Below are 21,230 nucleotides of genomic sequence, written 5' to 3' on the forward strand. Positions count from 1 at the left end.
TTTTTTACAAAGTACATACATATGCACGATGTGGTTTAGTTAGCTAATGAATGGTTATTGCTTAACTACAGACTGTTGACAGTTGTGAGAAGCTGACTCAAGTATTTTCACAGCTGTGTGATGTCACTGCATATTATCATGATAACTAAATTGGTGGCCCTTAACACCATGGATTATAGTCATCCAGAATTTGGTTACTAAGGGACCAAAATTACATTGTTATTAGTCTAAATTATGAGAAATGGGAGAAGAAAATACCAGCAAACTTACTGAAAAATAAGTTGTTGTTCTTAGAAAGAAGTGGATAATGTGGAGATGATAAAGAATTAGTGTCAGTTGACTGTGTAAATTGAGAGCTCTAAAACACTAGATACAGAAGAAAGAATGTACTACAGTGAATGCTTTGAAAGTTTATTAAATAATGAAAGCAATTGATTTGGCAGTAGTGAAGATAAAAGCAGTTTGGAGAGAGTCAGTTGAAGAGTTGAATACTTTTAGTTGGAAACCAAGTCAATTCTGTAAATTGCTTTGGTGCACTGCTGGGCCAGGTAGGTGTGTGTCCCTTCATGGAAGTTTCTCAGTATTTTCACATGAAAAATGTATAAAATTTTAATATATTTATTATTTATAATTTTTTTCATTTTTCCATTTTACTGTTTGGCATATGAATAATTTATATTAGCATCCTACAAGGTATTTTGTAAATGCAGTATGAGAAGTATTCATTACAGGCCTACTCTACTGCACACCCTTGATTCCTGGTCAAAATAGAAAAATTGAGTTTATTGGAAGAGTATATTTTTATGTATTGAGAGAGAGGTCCAGGTATCCAGGAATATGAAGAGAATATATGGGGTAATGGGTATTGAAGTGACTTGATCTGCAAGGGACAACATACTATAGTGATATGTAGGACCTTAAGATATGTTAAGAATTTGAGGATAAACTAGTTGTTGCCATTGAATGAATGATGTAAAGAATCATTTTTCCAGATACCTGCGATGTGTAACTCACCACATGGAGCAACTGAAACCATTTGGTGAAGTTCCGAAGAAACTCACAACTCAGATCAAGAGAAGTTTCGTGGCTTTACGTACCTTTGCCCAAGGCCTTGCAATAGGGCGAGATGTGGTGAAAAATGTCCTCAAGGCAAGTTATGTTATTTAAATTCTAATGTTTATGTGTTTGCTATTCAACACTATCACTGCCATCATTACTTTGAAAACCAGGTTCCTCATTTGATTAAATTTACTAGTTTCCAACTTGACAGCAATATCAACCTATACAGTTGTAAGGAAAGAAGAAGCCTGACAGAATGTACTGGATGGAAGAGATTGGGAAGCACTTAGGGTGAAGTGCACACAGGAAAACATTACAAAGGAACATGTCAGATTGAATGAGAAATGCAAGAGAAAGGGAATACATAGCTGTCAATCCCTGGAAGTCCTAGAGTGAGAAGCAGAGGTCAAGGGGGTGCAGCTCATGGTCAGGTCCAGGGTGATTCCCTGATGGGGGGGTGTAGGGGGCTCCTGCACGTCAACAACAACAACAACAAAGTATGAGATAGATTTATGTATAACGATGCTGGCTGGCTGTAATAGACCAGTCAGGTGAGGGCTTACAAACTGAAGGAAAGCGGATGTTTTATAATCTGGAAAATTCGGTTTTATGATTTCTTTCAGAAAATATGTTAAAAAGAATATTTGGGAAATATTTGTAAAATGCATGAGTTTTTAGAGGCAATGTGTGTGAGATTGAGATGGAGGTAAAATGCACGAGTCTCATCCTTGATGCATGAGTGTTTACAATTATGGGAATGTGATTACTGGTATATAAAATGAAAAAGGAAAGTAAGTGATATAGGATGAAGTCTTGGAGAAGATAGGAAAATGAATACATAAGAAAAGAAAAAAAAAAAAGCTAATAAACATTTTTATTTTCAAACTCATATTTTAAATGTTTTCAGGTGAATCCAAGTATCAGTTGTGTTCATGAGCTAATGAGAATGACCCACTGTTCTACATGTGATGGTCATAAGGGAGTTAGGCCTTGCCTGCCCTACTGCAGGGAAGTCATCAACCTTTGCTTGATCCACCACCAACCACTTAAAGAATCCTGGATAAATTATGTTGGTCAGTATACTGTGTCTTGATTTTTACAATTATTATGGCATGAAATGCTCATTTTCAAGTGAAGACTGATTTGTTTATTATTGTGTTGCACTACAGCTGATGGTAATAGTGATGAATCATATTCTCATTATTTATCTTGAGTTTGTTCCATTTGTGGCAAAGGAAAAAGATTTGGATTCTTAAGTTTCTTGTGCTTCTTTCTTTCTTTAGATGTCATAGCATATATTTTTCTTAGGAGTCGTGAATTGATGATTACTAGCTAATTGGCATTGTATGTTTGTATTGATATAAACTGCATCATTGCAGTTGTATATATTTGGTAAAGTAATTTAATTTATAAACAGCAGACTGCATACTCATTTCTCATGGTAACTTACCGAATCCTCTTTTTTGTCTTCTTTCAATTACTACCATCTTGTAGTAGCATCCAGCCTTGTACCATAACAATTTTACTAATCTGAGTTCTTGTCCAACATGATTTCCTTTGGTTGGAAAAGGTATTATTTAAATGGAAAGGTATTATTTAATCATCTAATATTTGTTGTTATATTTCTAAAATTTATTTATTTCTCATTTTTCAGATGCCATGGTTAAAGTTGGGGAAAGGTTAGAAAATCCCTTCAACATTGATAATGTTGTCCAGCCTGTAAACTACAAAATCTCAGATGCAATAATGAATTTCCAAGAGTCCGGTGTAGATATTTCAGAGAAGGTAAGACATTACAGTGGTACTTCGACATACGCTTGCCCTAACATACAATTTTTTTTTTATATACGATGAAAAATTTTATATAATTTACATCTTGAAATACGATGATATTTTTAATATACGATTAGCCATCGGTAGGTGGCACAGCGATCGCTCTGCTACCCGTGTCCACTCAAACATTCAGCCCGTGTTGTGTATTGTTATTCATCCTTTGTGCATGTAATGTGTCTGTGCTCCTCGGCAGTGTGTATTTTTTATTAAGTTTTGTGAACTCAAGATCATGGGTCCTAAAAGTAAAAGTTTGGCGAGAAACACACAAAATAGCCTGTATTCTCATACTGATTACACTTAGAAATTCAATAAATGAGTGAGTACAAATGGTTTTCTGCCCACAAGCAACTCTTCCTCTTTGCAATGCAAAAAACCAGAAGTCTCTAGATGTCATGGTTACCAAAATATCACAGATTGAATGAGATAGTATCATCGGTTTATGTGGCCTTGCGTCCGATCGAGTTCAGCGGCCTTGGCTAGAGCTAGAGAAAACGGGCCCCATGTATCCTCTCTCTCTCTCTCTCTCTCTCTCTCTCTCTCTCTCTCTCTCTCTCTCTGCTGTCGCCTGTTCTGATCCTACTCTCATTCAAAAGTTGTCTCCCCGTAACAAGGTGAGAGACCTGTTGTGTATTGTTATTCAGAAGTAAGGCTCGCGGGAGAAGTGGGGGAATCAGACACAGTGAAATCACTCGCAACCACCTTCCATCGTTCACAGTGGCGTAGAGCATATTTTTACTCCTGCCCACAAGCAACTCTTCCTCTTTGCAATGTCATGGTTACCAAAATATCACAGGTTGAATGAGGTAGTATCATCGGTTTACATGGCCTTGCGTCCGATCGGGTTCATCGGCCTTGGCTAGAGTGCAAGAAAACAGGCCCCTTGTATCATCTCATCTCTCTCTCTCTCTCTCTCTCTCTCTCTCTCTCTCTCTCTCTCTCTCTCTCTCTCCTGTTCTGATACCACTCTCATTCAAAAAATGTCTCCCTGTAACATGGCGAGAGACCCAAGGTAAAGAAGTAAGGCGCGTGGGAGAGGTGGCGGAATCAGACACAATGAAATCATTGTCGATCGCTCCTACCATTTATCTTTGGTGACACAGTGACATAGAGCATATGTTTACTCCTGATGAGTGTTGCCAGCTCACAAGCAAAGAGAATGGGAAGAAAATAACCAAAATATAGCCATAAAAAGCCTAAACGTCTATTGACGTGCCCCGTGCCTTGTGTGATGAATGTCTATCGGTGTGTCCCGAGTTTTGCGTGTTAAGTTGTTATTTTGAGCAGTATAGTTAATCTATAAACATTGTATTTATCTTATATTAAATCTATATTTGGTTGGTATTTAAAGCATGTTATTTATTTATTATTTTTTTGGGGGGTGTGGGGGTAAATCCATATCACAAGAACGAATTAATTGTATTTCCATTAATTTCTATGGGAAAAATTGATATACAACGATCGTCACAGAACGAATTAAAATCGTATGTCGAAGTACCACTGTATTATTATTATTTGTTTATTTTTCCAAACATACCACAATAATGCTTGATTTTTTCTATGTAAAACTATTTCTAAAGCCATTATATACAATAATCATATAAAGTATAGATTTAAAATTCATTTCACATATACAGTCAACCCTCGGCTATCGCGACTTAGGCTATCGCGCACCCATGAAAAGCTGCTAATATTTCATTATCGCGACCTCAGTTGCCTGCTATCGTGTGCCCCGCCATGACATTATGGAATATCTGAGCGCTCATTGGCCAAAACCGCCTTCCCGCCAAGATCAATTCGGCTATCGCGTTTTCGGCTATAGCGCGGCTATTTCGGCCCCAATTGGGCGCGATAGCCGAGGGTTAAGTGTAATCCACTCAAAGAAAGCACAGATGAGATACATACTCATAACTTGGTATTAACAGACAAAATCTGGAAGGATCGACTTGATTTTGAAGTCCTGTATGCTTTAGATGAAGTTGTAGCAACATTGGACACAAGCTGCTGACGTGTGTTGTTTGAATGGGGAGTTTTCAGAACTAAAACGCCAGATATCACTGATGCTACATGTCCCTTAGTGACATGAGCTAAAAATATTGTTGTAGTAAATCCCAGGTGCATAGAGATCCATAGAACATTGTGATATATGGACCTAGTCATTTTCTTGGGGATTTTAGCATCCCTTTCATGATGCGAGTGACATGGCAGAGTAATTCAGCAACAAGTAATACATCTGTCCTGGAGTGAAGAGAAAGGAGTACAGGAAGCTTTCCTCCTCATCATGGTGTAGTGGCATGGACACTACAGCAGGAATTAACTGCCACTGGTTGTCCGTGTTTAAGTTCAACAGAGGCAGGCCAGCCATACATTTCTTTTGGTTAGACACAGCAATTCTTTTACCAGGATACTCAAGTTGCCTATTTTTAATTAAAATTGTTATTTCCATATACAGGCAACCCCCGCTTAACGAAGGTTCGCACAACAAAATTTCGCTACAACGAAGGTGTCATTTTACTACCATCTCGTTTAACGAACACCAAACTATCTTTAACGAAGTTTTATCCAGGTAATTTTTTCCAAGTTTGAAAATACCATCATATCATGCAAGCCAACAGGCTTTTGAATACGCCAGCGCCTCTCGTTGACAACACGCACACTACTCACTCCACCTGCTCAAAACAATAACAGCATCAGCAGCATCTCATCTTCCTCGCTCAACTTACCACCAAAACGCCCTGCAATGTCGCCTAGCGTTGCTAAGAAGACCAGAAGTCTCTTACTCTGGAAGTGAAGCTGGATATTATTCACAGACACGAGAGGCGAGAAAACTAATAGCATTGCTCGCCACCATCTTGATTCCATCTTCTGTCTCTAATATTTTCAAGTCAGCAGTCTCTATTAAGAAGGCTGGTGAGACTGTATCTTCCTTGCAAGCTAAAAGAACCAACTGAACTCATGACTCTACAATGGATAAAATGGAAAGCCTTGTGGAAATGTGATACATGAGTTTTGTATGTGATACAATGATGCGCCCTTTGTTTACATTCCACAGGTTGCCAGTTAGTGTCTTTTCCGTTTCACTCTTCCTCCCTTCATAACTTTAAGATCATCAACATTATAAAGTTATGTACATACATACATTAGTGTACATTATAATGACTTAAATTAAACTGCCTAAATGTTTAACTTCATAATTTTTACTTTCATTAAACCTTTCACTGTACTATGATGCACTCTCGCTTTGTTTACTCTCAATGGAAGTTCAAGTCAGGAGTTAAACTTGTTATAATCGGGTTCGCTTAACGAAGAGTTTTTTAGGAACGTAACCTCTTCGTTAAGCGGGAGTTGGCTATACTATAATTTGATCTACGTACGTCATTTGGATGTTTTCCTATTTACTGTTGTCTAGTTTAATACACTTCCAATCAATTATGTACAGTCAACTCTTGATTAATGTGAGGATTACGTTCCCGGAGATATTGCATTATTCAAAATCGTGTTATTGAAACCTAATTTTTCCATAGAAAATAATAGTAACAGGAGGAACTATGTTCCTGGTCACTGGGAAAGTTGGTTTAATTTGAGGATTTTGTTATTAAAGTGCACATAAGTACTTTTTATGTATTTACAGGTGTTCAAAGGGTGTGGACCCCCTCGCCTGGGACGCAAGAGAAGAGAAGCAGTTCGTGGTGAGCTAACACCAGAGTTTTTGGACTTCAGAAGCAATGATCGGCAAGATAAGAAGAGAGACAGGGATACTGATATAGTGTCTGTCAGCAGACATGTCCATGAAATTAAGACTAAGGTAATATATGTAACATTATGCACAGAAAAGGAAGGAGCATTTGTCAACATAACTTCTAGAATGATTTTGCAAAGACAAAATGTTCACATAATTAGAAGAATTCATTTAGTTCACTCAAGGGAAGATCTTTATTTATTGTATAAAAAATATAATAAGCATGTACCTAGCAAATTTAGCCATTATTGTTGTCTCTAAGTTTTATTGCCAGACAAGTATTTTAGTCCTGTACTTTGTTAATTCAATATTCAAGGTAGCACATATTGAAAATTGAACACTCCAACAGATTAGGAATTCTCGTGACTTTTGGAGTGAGCTTCCCACCAAGATGTGCAGAGATGCTGACGAGGAAGGGGTTCCCAGGTGTTGGACAGGTACTAAGCTTGGCAAGTAAGTATTAAGTGTGTTCTCCTTTATTTGCCGAGATTCCTTGTCAACTTCTGTAATTTGTGAAGTAGATACAATTAAATCAAATCTAAATCTCAGAACTTATCAGTATTAAATCAAATCTGAATCTCAGAACTTAGCAGGATTAATCACTATAGAATAATAGTAAAAGCCGCCATTTTTATTTTCTCGTGGATCATCTTTTTATTGATATGGTGCATTGATGGTCTGAAGAGATTTCAATAAAAAATACACCCTCAGGTATGAAGCAAGCACTGGACTGAATATCTCTGAGCCTCCTCACCACAGTTCAGAAATGGATGAGCAGATCATGCGGATCAAGGTCATAACCAACAAACTGCTTGATGCATACTTGGGGAAAGATGTATCATGGATAGATGAAGGTAAGGATGTGGCCTCACACACATTAAAACCCTAATCCCAAAAATTTGTAGATTAAACGAATAATTACCAAGTGTGAAGTTTGATCAAGATTTCACGAACCCATTTAACTGAGTCACTGCAGTAGAAAACGAGATGCTCGCACTGCTAGTACCACGTCAGTCCTTTAGAGTGTAGGTTTGAGGAAGCAGCCCAAATTTTTGTGTGTAGACAAGTTTTAGTCACGAATGAAATTGTCACAAGAGGTAAGGGATGGGCAGGGAGGGCGTTTTCTACCACAGTGGGTTCGTGAAATCTTGATCAAACTTCACACTTGGTAAGTATTCGTTTAATCTACAATTACACTTCACTACCATTTAACTGACGTCACTCTGTAGTCAACGAGAGCTTTAGAGAGGTTCCTCAAACCTACTATACCAACAAAGGATAAGGAAAACGGAGTCCAATAAACCCCGGAGTACGAGTAGCATTCTATTTTCCCAAAAGGAGAACAATGCAACAAAAAACGAGTAAAGTACAACACAAACACATAATCAACTTGTACAAAATTATATCTTGAACATAGACAAAAATACAAAAAGAGAGAACCAGTATACAAGAAAAAGAAACAGAGCTATGAGAGGACAGCTCTACAAAAATGCCCAGAACGGCTTATAGGTCTCTTATAAAATTTAGTGAAGGTGGACTCTCTTGACCACCCAACAGTAGAGGTGATGGTAGACAAGGGAAGCTTCAAGGCTGCTTTACTGGTTGATGCTGACCTGGTGGAATGAGGTGAAAAGATATTGAGGTCAATGCCAGCAGCTTGCATGATATCTTTTGTCCAACGACGTAAAGTATCATGTGAGGCTACCCTAATCGGAGGTTTTGTGGTCAGGAAGAAGCCAGTGATTGTACCCCGTGAAGCTCGTGTGTGTTCGAGATAATTCATAATGGAAGTGACAACGCAGGATTTCCTGTCTGTGGGGTAGGCTAAAAACACCAACTCTGAGATATGGTCACCTGGCCTCGAGGTTTGTAGAGGATCACCTAGTCTGAAAGAAACTCTAAGATCTGAGATGGTCATGTTCCTGATGTCTAATAAGTGTAAAGTTTGACCACGTTGACCAGAGAGCAGTAGCATGAGAATAACTAATTTTCTTGACAATTGAATAAGTGATAAATCCTCATTAAGTTCAAGACCCAATATATAATCCAAAATCAAATGAGGGTATGGTATCGGGGAAAAGATGGTTTCTCTTGGAAAACTGCCTTCATAAACCTAATAACCAAAGGATGCTTCCCCACAGGCTGACCATTGATGCTTGCTATTGCGGAAATGGCTGACCGTATCGTGTTCATGGAGCTGTAAGATCAGCCTGTCTCCTTCCTAAACTCTGATAAGAGATAGTCTAAAAAGATATTTAAAGGTGGCTGAAAAGGATCAATTTTTCTGCTGAGGCAAAAAGACAACCAGTTTTTTATATGTGGCCCATACTGCGTTCTAGTGCTTGCCCTCCACGAGTTAATTAAGTAAAAATCTGGCAACGTCTGACGAAAGGCCTTGACTTTTGAAGGATTTCCCGACAATGTCATCGCTGTTAAGATCAACTGGTGGGCCTGAGGATGTGCAAAGGATGGGTTTTGGGGTAGCACTAGAGGATGTCAAGGGAGAATAACTGAGGCTGCTTACTAAGTGGAGGGCTGTCGGAAACCAGACGTGTGGGCCACAGCGGTAGAATCATCAGTACGGTTGCCTGGTCTTCCTGAATTTTTTGCAGAGCTCGGGAGATTATACTGAAAGGTGGAAAAGCGTACAAACTCTTATTGGACCAATCCATTGTGAAAGCATTGGTATGTAAGGCAAAGGGGTCTGGCTTCCAAGAAACATAAGCATCTAACTGAGTGTTAATTCGAGTAGCAAAAAGATCAATCTCAGGTATGGGGAAGAGCTGACATAGTTGATGGAAAATGTGGGGCTGTAACATCCACTCAGCATCTAAGTTCTTCACGCGGGATTCTTCGTCTGCTTCTACATTATGTAAACCTTGTATATGCTGTGTTGATAATGTAATTCCCCTCGACTCAGCCCATCCACAGCGATCTAAACAGGCAATAGCAGTGATGTTATCCGGGCGGATGCAGATACGAGTGTCTCTGTAGTTTTTGCATAGTGACTGTAGACTCAGGAGGATGGCCTTTAATTCCAAAAAATTGATATGGTCCAGCTCATTATGCACCCAGTGACCACTAGTCTTGGCATCCCCCACCACAGCACCCGACCCAGTCAAGGAAGCATCACAAAACATTTCAATTTGGTAGGGGCAGGATCGAAGTGACGACCTGAGACTCTATGTTGTTTACCCACCAGGTAATTAAGTCCCGGGCATGACTATCTAGGTGAACAGGAGAGTTATAATCCCCATGGTGAGTAGTGAGCTCCCTGTTGTGCACTATTTCCAGATACTTATACCTAAGTGGGGCCAATTCTACAGCTGGGTCAGCAGCTACAGCCTTACCGATGAAGGAAAACAGCTCAAGCAAAGAAACCTCTCTGTTCAAGAGTAGCAAGCCCTGTGCCTTAATATCTTCTTTCTTACGAGATGTCAGGGTGGCAGACATGTCAATAGAGTTCAAAATCACCCCCAGGAATTCTATCTCTTGGGTGGGTAGTAGGACAGACTTATTAGAATTCACTGTGAGCCCTAAGGAGTCAAAAAGGTGTAAAGCATAAGTCACATTAGCCCTCAAAATTTCAGCAGAGTCTGCAAGAAAAATGCAATCATCCAAGTAACAGTAGACAGTTATTCCTAGTTTACGAAGGTGTGAGAGGACAGGCTTTAATAGCTTGGTGAAAATGCGAGGCGCTGAAGTCAGGCCCTGCGGTAAAAATGTGAAGCGGAACTTCTCATTATGCCACATAAATTGGAGCCATTTCCTGTCCTCTGGCCGAACATAAACTGAAAAATAGGCATCTTTGAAATCTACGGTCATGAAAAAACAGTTGGGATGGATAAGAGGTAGAACATCCTTAAGAGTGTCCAGTTTAAAGTGAACATGTTCAATGTAAGCATTGAGCTCTTTCAGATTAAGGATGACTCTGGTAGTACCATCCTTCTTGACTGTAGGGAAAACATTAGAAACAAATCCTGGGTCTCCTGGTGGGCATAATTCTATAATACTGTGTTCCATAAATTTGACCATGGCAGTGTCCAGGGCAACACGGTCAGCAGTAGACAAGAAGAGAGGACCTGGAGGTTTCTTCTGTACGGGAAGATCCTCAAACACTAGGAGTTTCCCATGTACAACATCATGGATTCATTTATCAGAGGATAAGAGATGCCACTGTGACCTTGCCTGAAAAATTCTACCTCCACAAAAATTGTCAGGAGTGTTAATCAAAAGTGGCACAAGAGCACTTACCGAGAGTGAACTCAATGGGGAGTTTTGTGCAGTGGCCTCCCCTTCCCTTGGGGAGGTCGCTGGCCTAAAATAGACCTCGTCTGGGACCGTGGCCGTGACTGCTGTTGGTAGGAAGGATGTCTAGGTGTCTGCCGTAGCGGAATAAATCGCTTGCCAGGAGCCTTGCGGGGATGGAAGGCGGGCCTCCCAAGTTTCCTGGACTTGTGGATGTCTTCACATTTCTTGACTACATTGAATGGGAAGAGATCATTTCTGCCCACTTCACACTCCTATTTACAGAGTTCTTCCAGGGCAGAGTCATGCACATTGAACCATGCCACCTCCTTCCTTAGCTGGTTGACGTAGTTCACAGCAGAAGTGAGGAGTTGGAGGCTGTTGTTCATGCCATCAAGGTAGCAAGTGATGGGTTGAACATTCCTCTCACCCATATCACTAATACAGCGGGCAATGGGGACCAAAGCCTTCGCAAGCATACCATTAGTGAGAGAAAGCCTGGTGTCCACCAACTTCCCTTGGACACTCATGGCTTTGGTGATGGCCAAATTAGTCACTGGCACTTTTAAATTTGGCACATTGTTAGGGAGCTTTATTTTCTAACAAGTCGCCTTAACACTGTTGGAGGAGGGTCGTCGTCTCAGGCTCACATTCAGGATGGAGCTAAGCGCTTAGACAGGGGTTCACCCAACTCCTCCCCATGGAAATGGCCAGCAAAATCCTCGAGAGGCTTCTGAAAAGCTACATCAGCCACTGGCTCTCTGGGTGTCTGACTAGCGGTGAACGTGTCCAGGTCATCCAAAGGGTCAGACACAGACTGCTGAGATGGGCACTCGACAATTTCACCATCCTCATCCTCCGATGAGGAGAGGGCATGGAAACCACTGAAACTTGCGTTGTACCCCGGAGAGACCTGAGGAGCAGCTGACTTGTCCAATCTCTCAATTAGGCCACTGAATAAGGAAGACAGGAGGCCCAGCTCAACTTCGGGAGGTAGAGAAGCAGCAGGTATGTTTACGCTGCTTGGGCCGGCCACGGAGGGGTGAGCAGAAGGCTGAGAAGCGCAAGCGGTCAGCAGGGGTAGAGAAGTGCAATCCTCTGTACTGGTAGCTTTCCTCCATTTTGCTTCCCTTCGGAGGTAGAGGAGGAAAGCGAAGAGGAACATCGAGGCGTCCCTTGACTTCCAGAAAAAAATGAAGAAAGGCGGGTAATATAAACAAGGCCAACACATATGTCCTTGGATCATATATGTGTGTTCACCATGGCACTAACATACATGTCATTGGAGCATACATGTGTTGTTATCATAGCACCAACATATACGTCAAAGAATCGTATGTGTATTTTCACCAAAGCGCTAACATACATGTCCTTGGATCATATATGTATATCCCAAAGCGCTAACTGCGTATCATAGCAGTGAAAAGGTGAAAAAACTCACCAGGCAAGATCTTCAGAAAAAGCCGGTGAAGTGAAAACCAGGCAGGTCGACGAGCGGAGCGGAGTAGAGGCAGACTGTGTGGTCGCTAGCAAGGAACTTATGTGGTACTAGCAGTGCGAGCATCTCATTGACTACCAAGTGATGTCAGTTAAATGGTAGTGAAGTGAAACTAAGGTTATAGATGTTGACTAATTAATAACTTTTGTAGTTGATCTTATAGAGACTTGTTGAGTAATTTAAGCTTTATCTATACAATATATGTCTCTATTTCTTGCTGATCCATAGAATGGCACCGTTCCCTAACAGCAAATTCATACACCATCTTAATATTTGGGTTTCTCTCATGATACCAAGCTTACAAGACCAGCCCATTGCTAATCAATTGCCAAAATGGAGTTGATGGGGTCACTAATTCTATTATAATATTCATGTTATTTTAGAAAATGTAGTATTAGCATAATGCGGAGTTTTCAGAACTAATCCACCAGATGTCACCGCTGCTACATGTCCCTTGCTGACATGAGCAAAATTTTTGTTATATTAAATCCCAGGTGCATACATATGCATAGAACATCGATTACTATGATACTGTTGACATTATGTATCTACTTTTAAATATCCTGTATTGATAATTTTGGGAGAAGTTAGTCAAAACAAGTATTTTTTAATTTTTTTTATTATCTTATAATAATACTGCTATCAATATCTTAAAATCTGGTGTAAAACAAGTCTAAAACCTATTGATTTAGACAATAAAAAAGGTAAAATCTTTGACTGTACTATATAGGATGACACAACTTATTCAGTAGCATTGTGATATATGGATATAGTTATTTTCGTAGGAATTTTAGCATCGCTTTCATCAAGATCAAGAAGCGGCAAGACAATCGAGCAAAAACTAAGCATATCACTGGGCAGCTGTAGAGTGAGGAGAGAGAAATATGTGAAGCTTTCCTCCTCCTCATGGCGTAGTGACATGGACATTACTGCAGGAATTCACTATTTATCCAACAATGTGTTTGTTAAGTTAAACAAGTGGCCAGCCCAGGTTGGATTAGACAGCAACACTCGCCAGGATACTCGAGTTGTCTATTCTTAAATTAGAATTGTTGAAATTTCCATATACTAGTAAGTTGATATGTGTGGTTTGGAGTTTTAAGTGACACAGACATGTTGTTTTCATGTTTACTGTCGACTGGATTAATACATTTCCAATCAAGCGTGTACTCTTTTGGGAATTTGGAGATGACCAAACAAACCTCAATGCCAGTTCATGAGAAAATAAACTTATACACATTTGTTCATGAATAGGATTTGATTTTGTCTGTGTTACTACTTAAAAGGAATTATTTAGAAAAGTCTTAGGAATTTAGAAAAATATATCACTTCTATCAACTTATTGCATCTCTGTGTTTATATGTTATGTTCTATATTATCCTTGTGAGAGCAAATGGGACATGTATTGTGCTGCCACCTGGTGGCAAACACTAGTTCTGAAAACTCCCCATTGTGTTATGCATGCTGTTGACATTCATAGATAATTGTAGTGTATATCTTGTCAGCCACACTATTAAAATTTTTGTTATATTGAATAAACATGAGCTTATGCTACACATTAGTACACTATGTGCTATTCCCATCCAATTTTTAAAGACCACTAATTTGATTGGTGAATTAGAGAATCTGTATAATAAGGGGTTTAACAAAATCCTAGTGTTATGTTGTGAAAATGATTCAGTAATATTTTTCAATAATACTTTCTCGAAAAAGACTATGTTACTTGTAAATTCAGTTCAACCAGTCAATCCTTTCTACTTATGATTCATGATAAATTTTTCCTGCATAAAACTTGTAGGCTTGTCAGTATTATAAAGATCAATTTTATAGATTTCCAAATTACTTTCATAAATACATAATTGATTGATCAATCTACAGCAACCTGAAAAGGCCAAAGCACATATATTTTCTAAGTAAAAGAAATAAATATCAAACCTCCACTGAAAAGAAATATTTTCTTAATTATTATTTTTACTAGAAATCTCTTGGGATTTCATTCATTACACAAATTCCACATCACAAACATTGATTGTGATGTATGTATGAATAATATGGCAACATACACTGTTTACCATTAATGACCTAAGTTCACATTGAAGTTTTCATGAGTCACACCAGTTGAGAGAACGGCCAACCTGAGTTACCCATGAATTCTCTCTCTCTCTCTCTCTCTCTCTCTCTCTCTCTCTCTCTCTCTCTCTCTCTCTCTCTCTCTCTCTCTCTCAATCTGTGAACTGATTTTCCAATTAAAAAAGTTAATCTGATAAAACAAACCTTTCAGAGACTTGGCTGAAGACTAGCAACAGGCAGAATGAAGAGACAGTTGGTGATGATGCCACAGTAGGGTATGAGGGAAGTGGTAGTGGCAGTGGGGATGGTCCCCCAACCTCTTCTGGGCACTATCCCCCAGATGATGAGGATGCCTATACCTCATCTGGAAAAGGAGATGACAGGACCCGGTACGAAGACGACTCTTATGATGATGATGAAGACATCTACTTATACAGCAATTCAGGGGGAGGCAGACAAAACAACAACAATGCTTATGAGGGCTCAGGGGCAGGCTGGGATGGGGATGATTATGAAGGATCAGGAGGTTTTGTGCCCAAGACTCGGCAGCCAGTTTACAACACTCCCCCACATGAAACTCCTGGCCACAATACTCCCAAGAGTGAGGGGGATCAGCCTCCCTCAGGTGCCTCAAAGGAGACCATGTCACTCAATCGTGCCATCACCATCTACATGCTGCCGGCCATCATCATGTTCCTGGGTTCCTTGGTCTAAGGCTCCCTTTTTAGTCCACAGGTGGCAAAACTGAACTACGAGATATTGAAATTAAAGAAAAAGAAAAACAGTTTTCTGAATGTAAAATGGTGAGTGGTGACTTTTGGATGACACACTGGAAAAACTGTCTAGGTGACTTTTCCTGAAAAGTTACAAAATTAGTCACTTTTTATAATTTATTATTTTTAACTCAGTGCTTTTAGTTTCTACATGAATTTTTTTAGGACAATGAAAACAGTTCAAATGAAAATTGGACACTGACTTACTGTTAGATGATAAACGTAACATTTGAACAATGAAAAATTTAATATTTAGAAAACATTTTCTTTGTGCATTACTTGAGTTTGATGACAGTTTGTGATTGTATCATTGCAAAGAGTTGAAAAGTCAACCATAGACGCCTTGTGTTGTGCCAGCCATGCTTGGGCTGGCAGTTGATGGTGACCCAGTGGAGGAGATCACTGAACTCTGCTATTGATTTGTCAGAGATTGTGACTGTGGTTCTTTGGGTCTGATGTTTGAGGTTCTCTCACCTGCAATTTGTGTCTAAATATGAAAGAAAATCTCACATAGGCTGAGGAACTGTTGACCTTATGTAAGTCTCCAGAACAGGAAAACAGGACTGAAGGCTTTGAAACTAATGTAATGGAACTTGTATGCCAAGAGTATAGCCCTGTATCAAGTTACAATCAAGTTGATTTTATTAATGTCCAATAGTTGTACTGAAGCTTGACATCTGTATTTAATTACTGTTTTTATTTTGCTTTACTAATGGTTCAATCTGAGAGCAATTGACTTGTTCTTTGCAAACTTCTTGCAAACTCCTTCAGAGGCCAATGTCAATATATATACCTTTTGATTTCTTTCCTTCAAAGGCCAAGCTATGATATCAATCTTAAGATAAATGTTCAGACAACCTAACACTGAACCCCTTGCATGCAGTCCCCTTCTGTTGCTGTGATAGCTAAGTATATCAAAACATTTATCTGGTCTTGAATCAAAACTCGGCCGTCCAGGCAAGAAATTAACCACATTTCCTCCTTCATTTTATTTCTTATTTATGTACTCTTCTGAATATGTAGTCCACTATGTATGAATGTGTATGTATAATGTGATTAGTTTTCAGCATACTCTTACTTTTGTCTAGTGATGAAAGTATTGTTAGAATCATCAGCTCATTACATTACCAAGATTTAGGACTCTCACTGTAAGCGTGTCTTTTTTCATCATCATTGTGAGAAAATGATTTGTCTGTTGTGTGATAATCATCATACTTGCATATAGATATCTTCTAAGAGCATAATATAGACCAACAAGAGGACCTCTCACCCTAGATATAATAGGTAGCCAAGATATGAGGACTTGATTATTACTGTTGACATTCATGAAAGGCGGTGTTTAGTTACAGTAGCCCAGAATTAATTTGGTGGTCCTACAGGAGGATAGCAGAGTGGTCTTGAATGCTCTGTATTTAATGCCTGGATGCAGTGTTGATATTCATACTCTACCATATCTATTAACAATAATACATTAAAGTTGGGTATTAACTCTTACTTTTGGTGCAGACCAAGCAATCAATCATCTTAATCTTGAATGGAAAGCAATAAGTGTGTACAATACAGTAAGATGATTTGTGAAGACTCCAGAACTACCCACATTTAGAAATACATGGTACTAATTTATGTAAAATTGAATTATTATTATACTAGGTCAGGGATGGGCAACCTCTCTCAATCAGCAGACTATAGGGTCATTTTAAGTATAGAATTATTGTGTCGCATACTTTTAGAATAACTGAGGATTTAAGATAATTCATCCACTCTGATAATGAAAAATAAACTTGGAATCTAAAAATTAAACTTTGATAATGAAAAAAAAACCTTGGAATTCAAAACTTGGAACTCAAAAGTTAAAATTCTATCTAAATAAATAGGAGACTGACATCCCTCTTAAACCTTAAATGACTGCAATTACGAAATAAAATCTTCATAAATTACGATATACTTTTACTGTGCAATTCCATAATCTTTATTTCCATATACAGTAAGTCCCTGCACTTGGCGAATCTCAGCTTGGCGAAATTCACTTTTGGTGGTAGGGTGGCCATGGACCACTGAGTGTATGCTTGGCGATTTGAATTCAAACTTGGCGGCCGCGCTGCGAACCACGTGGCTCCCCGGTGACGTCAAACCTATCACAACGCAGTGTGAGAGTCCCATTCAGCCATTTTGTTTGTGCTACCCTCTGTTCTGCTAATGTGGGAACGAATTCTTGCGATTTACCGCCAACATGGCCTCTACCAGCGCTACAGGTGGTACCATTGGGGTAAGGACAATGGTGGTGGTGGCAAGGACGAAAGTGGGCAAGGGAAACAGGTGGAAAAACGGGAGTACTGACAAGGAAAGCATCACAAATCGTAAGGCAAAAGATTTTATTTCAGCTCGAAAGATGGTATTTTTGGGGTCAAAAGAGAGACTTTGGCAATGATCAAAGACTGATTGAGGCATTTTTTAGGCAATTTATATGGTATAAAGAACTTGTGCTTGACGAAATTTGCATTTGACAGACTAATTAATTCGCCAAGTGCGGGGGCTTTGTAATTATGTTTCCCCTGTACGGAGAAAGTCTAGAATTGATACCACCAATGTTTATGGGTGAAGGACATCACTGAAGGAATAAAAATGTAGAGGATGAGTCTCCTGTCCACTTTGTCTCTTTCAAGTTGTCTTTATAACATCCACAGGATGGAAGGTGGCAAAATTACTAACAATATGTATTGACTTTAAAATTCTTTCCACCTGCAGTCATATATATTACCAAGTGATTATAAGAATTATAATAACTGAAACGAGACAAAAGTGTAACAGTGTTAAATTTTTAAATTGAAGATACACACCAAATCTAAACAAAAATTTGTCATGCCAATACCAAAAAAAAAAAAACATTGTTTACTGGATTAGACCTGTAAGCTACAAACCAGATATGAATAAAATTACCACAGTACACCAAGCCATATGTGACTCACTGACTACAGGTTGCCCATGTCTGCACTAGAGATTTAGGTCTTTGTGTTTTGAATTATTTTATCTTCTGCAAATACAAAGTTGGTGATCTCAAGAGCTTGGTTAAACTCTACCTCCTCTCACACATAGGTGGGCTATAAGTCTGTGTGCAGACAGGATATAAATAAATACAGGAAAATGCTTGCAGGTGTTAATATTTGCTTTCTTTGTATCCCACTTGAAATGTAAGTCATACAGGAAGATTTATATTTGGCTTGGAAGTATGTTAATCATACTGAGTTTCTGGGTCAGTACATATTTATATGTATTTGCACAAAGTCCTTTTTTGTTACTGATAACCAAGTTAGTAAGGTCACCAGTTCTACCTAATATGTACCATATTATAGCCAGTCTTATTTCCATTAAATTAACTAGTAAGCACAAGAGGAAGTATTATAACTTGTTAATTCTTGTATTACTGCCATGAAGTTTTAAGTATCTTGTAAATTTGTCACAAATTTAGTTATTTAATAATTGTATATCAATTTTTATATGTATGAATTCAGTTTTAAGCACTTTTATATGTAACTACTCCTTACCTGCATATGAATTATTTTCAGTGATTTTTACTCTTCTGCAAGTTTGTCACAAGTATAAAACTCTCAATCTTGAGTGAGGCACTTAAAGTCTGCAGACCCTGGAGGCTCCAAATGGACTGAAAACTGAAATATTAGCAATAGCTCTGCAACACCCAGTGAGGAACTTCACTTTCTGTCTGTATGTGCTTGGGTCATTCAGTCATTATGACATAAGATGTGGCAGACTTTTTAAGTGATGATTTAACACTATCAGCTCTGCAGAGGAAGCTTAAAAATTATTCATCCTCAGATTTCTAGTTTTGATGTATAATTTCTTTCAGCTTTCATAATGATTTTGAGGAATGTTACCAATAGTAAGAGTATCAAAAAATGAATAAATAAATAAATAAAAATGTTGGAAAAAGCTGGGCTAGAAAATATTCCTTACTTAATGCTCCACTATTGTGCTACTGATGTTTTGCAAGAATGTGAAATTTACTCAGTAGTCCTCCAAAAAATTGTAGAACTGGTGTTAAAGTTTTCATAGTCACTAAAAAGACCTCAGACAATACTGCATTTAATTATAGTCTCATGCAATGATGTAAAGGTATGTGGATTGATAATTGCCTCAATCAGTCAATGCATCACTGGGCAGTTTATTAAATTCCATTCTGTAAGGAGGATGTCTGTACAGAGATATTTTGTTATTTTATTGTACATAATACATAATGTGAAAATCTCCTCATTCTTTTTTACCTAAACATGGAGTCAAATGGAGGTTACCCTTATTGAATGCAGTACCAGTACCAAATTTAGTACCAACTTGCAATTATCAGTTTTCCAATATTATCAATATATAAAAATACACCCTTAATTTATGGATCCATTTAGAGAAAACTGAAAACCTAATGAAAGATATGAGGGTGTCAAAAGCTGGGAATCTGATAAAGGTATGACGTAAAAGGGTGTCAATAAAGAGGAAAATTTGAATACGACATCATGTGTTTTACTGTTGCATTAATACCCACTTACATAATACTATGACACTTGTAGTTAACAAAAAAATAGACCAAATATTTATCCATGCTAAGAAGGGTTGAGAACAGGTGCAGTTGTTTACTGATTCAGACAAGGCATGACAAAATTAACCAACCTTTTTTTACCTCATGGATCCCCTGCCAGGTAACCAAGCCAGGGAAAAACCAACACCCAACCAAGCCTCACTGATGAGATGACAAAAATGGATAGTGATATAATTTAATGACAATGCTAAATGGATGGTGATATCACTAATAAGAAATCTCAAAGGGAAACTATGACAAACATGGATTTACCCTGGAAGCCTCTTGTAGGTAAGAACAGAACTGTACTGTTGCCTTCCAGTATGGCTAGCTGAATCCTCTGGTGGCATTAATCCCAAATGTCCTATGGCAAATCCTCCTACTTCTGCAATCCTCCCTCCTACTTCCCATGCTCTCTCTGCCTCAAATAAATAAATTCTAATACTAGTAATTACTCTCATGGTTAAAATCTGTCAAATATATTACTCTTTCTAGAGTTTTCATGTGGTTATGTCATGATATTACAATTTCTTTCTTTTCTCTGAATTCTGGGTTCACCCAGTTATCTCTGATGTTGTAAGCACTTGTGATTATTCCTTGCTTAAGAATAATCTAAGTATGGTGTTTGTACAGTACTTGTATCAAGAATGATAAGTTTCAAGTTTACTCAAAGTAAATCAATTTCCAACATCCTAATCCTCCATCTCCTTACTTTTAACTTGTTCATTCTGGCATTATATACATCACATTCTCCTTGAAACCAATGAGAATATAACTTACAACATTTGTGATGATAAGAACTTTACATTATTGGAAAATTTTAACCTAAAAACTTGACACAAGTACTTTGAATAATGAAATAATTGGCCAGAATGTTAACTAATGATGCCCATCATTTCTATTTTTTTTTATCAAACTCATTAGTGATATTGAATATTAGAACCTATGCTTACTTGTTCAATTGATATTTTTGACAACTTTCTATCCTTTTTTTTTATTTATACCATGTGGGCTTTTCACATGAATTTATGGGCTAAAGGGGATACTTTTTAGGATACCTCCTATCTCAAAGCCCACCCGCTAGGAAACCATTGCCCTGAGTGAGGAAGCCCAACCTACACTCGGACCGTGGACAGGATTCGAACCCGTGCGCTTAGAGACCCTCGGACCCCAAAGCACACATGGTTCCACTGTACCACAGCGGCCCCATCCTTTGTTTTCACCATATCTAACTTACTTTAATTACTCATTTTCCTCATTATGGTAACATTCTCATTTTTCCTGAAGTGAATCTAAATGAGATGGCTGGCACTGAGGAGATATACCCTTTATTCCCTTTATGGGTCATGCTTCATCTTTGGGCTGGGCCAGGAGTGACTACAGTAAAACACAGTGCCCTTAATCTTTTTGACTAAGCTTACAAACCACTGC

At 38.5% G+C, this 21,230-nt stretch overlaps 1 protein-coding gene and 1 long non-coding RNA gene across 3 annotated transcripts in view; one reads left to right on the forward strand and one right to left on the reverse strand.

Moving 5' to 3' along the window:
- Positions 1-19,477, forward strand: part of LOC123505902 (glypican-4-like) — a 178,540-nt gene extending 159,063 nt beyond the window's left edge. For both annotated transcript variants that reach the window (XM_045257749.1, XM_045257750.1), the window contains exons 4-10: positions 993-1,149; positions 1,967-2,132; positions 2,714-2,844; positions 6,521-6,694; positions 6,978-7,081; positions 7,340-7,482; positions 14,656-19,477. In XM_045257749.1, coding sequence (XP_045113684.1) covers positions 993-1,149; positions 1,967-2,132; positions 2,714-2,844; positions 6,521-6,694; positions 6,978-7,081; positions 7,340-7,482; positions 14,656-15,158 — 1,378 coding nt within the window. In that variant the 3' untranslated portion in view covers positions 15,159-19,477. The remainder of the gene's footprint in view (positions 1-992; positions 1,150-1,966; positions 2,133-2,713; positions 2,845-6,520; positions 6,695-6,977; positions 7,082-7,339; positions 7,483-14,655) is intronic.
- On the reverse strand, positions 7,405-14,788 carry LOC123505903. The gene is made up of 3 exons (XR_006675307.1): positions 14,649-14,788; positions 9,153-9,256; positions 7,405-8,241 (listed from the first exon to the last, which is right to left on the reverse strand). It is a non-coding gene; the product is annotated as an uncharacterized LOC123505903 (long non-coding RNA).
- Positions 19,478-21,230: the final 1,753 nt, after the last annotated feature.

This window comes from Portunus trituberculatus, chromosome 18 (genome assembly GCF_017591435.1).
Source record: "Portunus trituberculatus isolate SZX2019 chromosome 18, ASM1759143v1, whole genome shotgun sequence".
Classification (NCBI taxonomy): Eukaryota; Metazoa; Arthropoda; class Malacostraca; order Decapoda; family Portunidae; genus Portunus; species Portunus trituberculatus.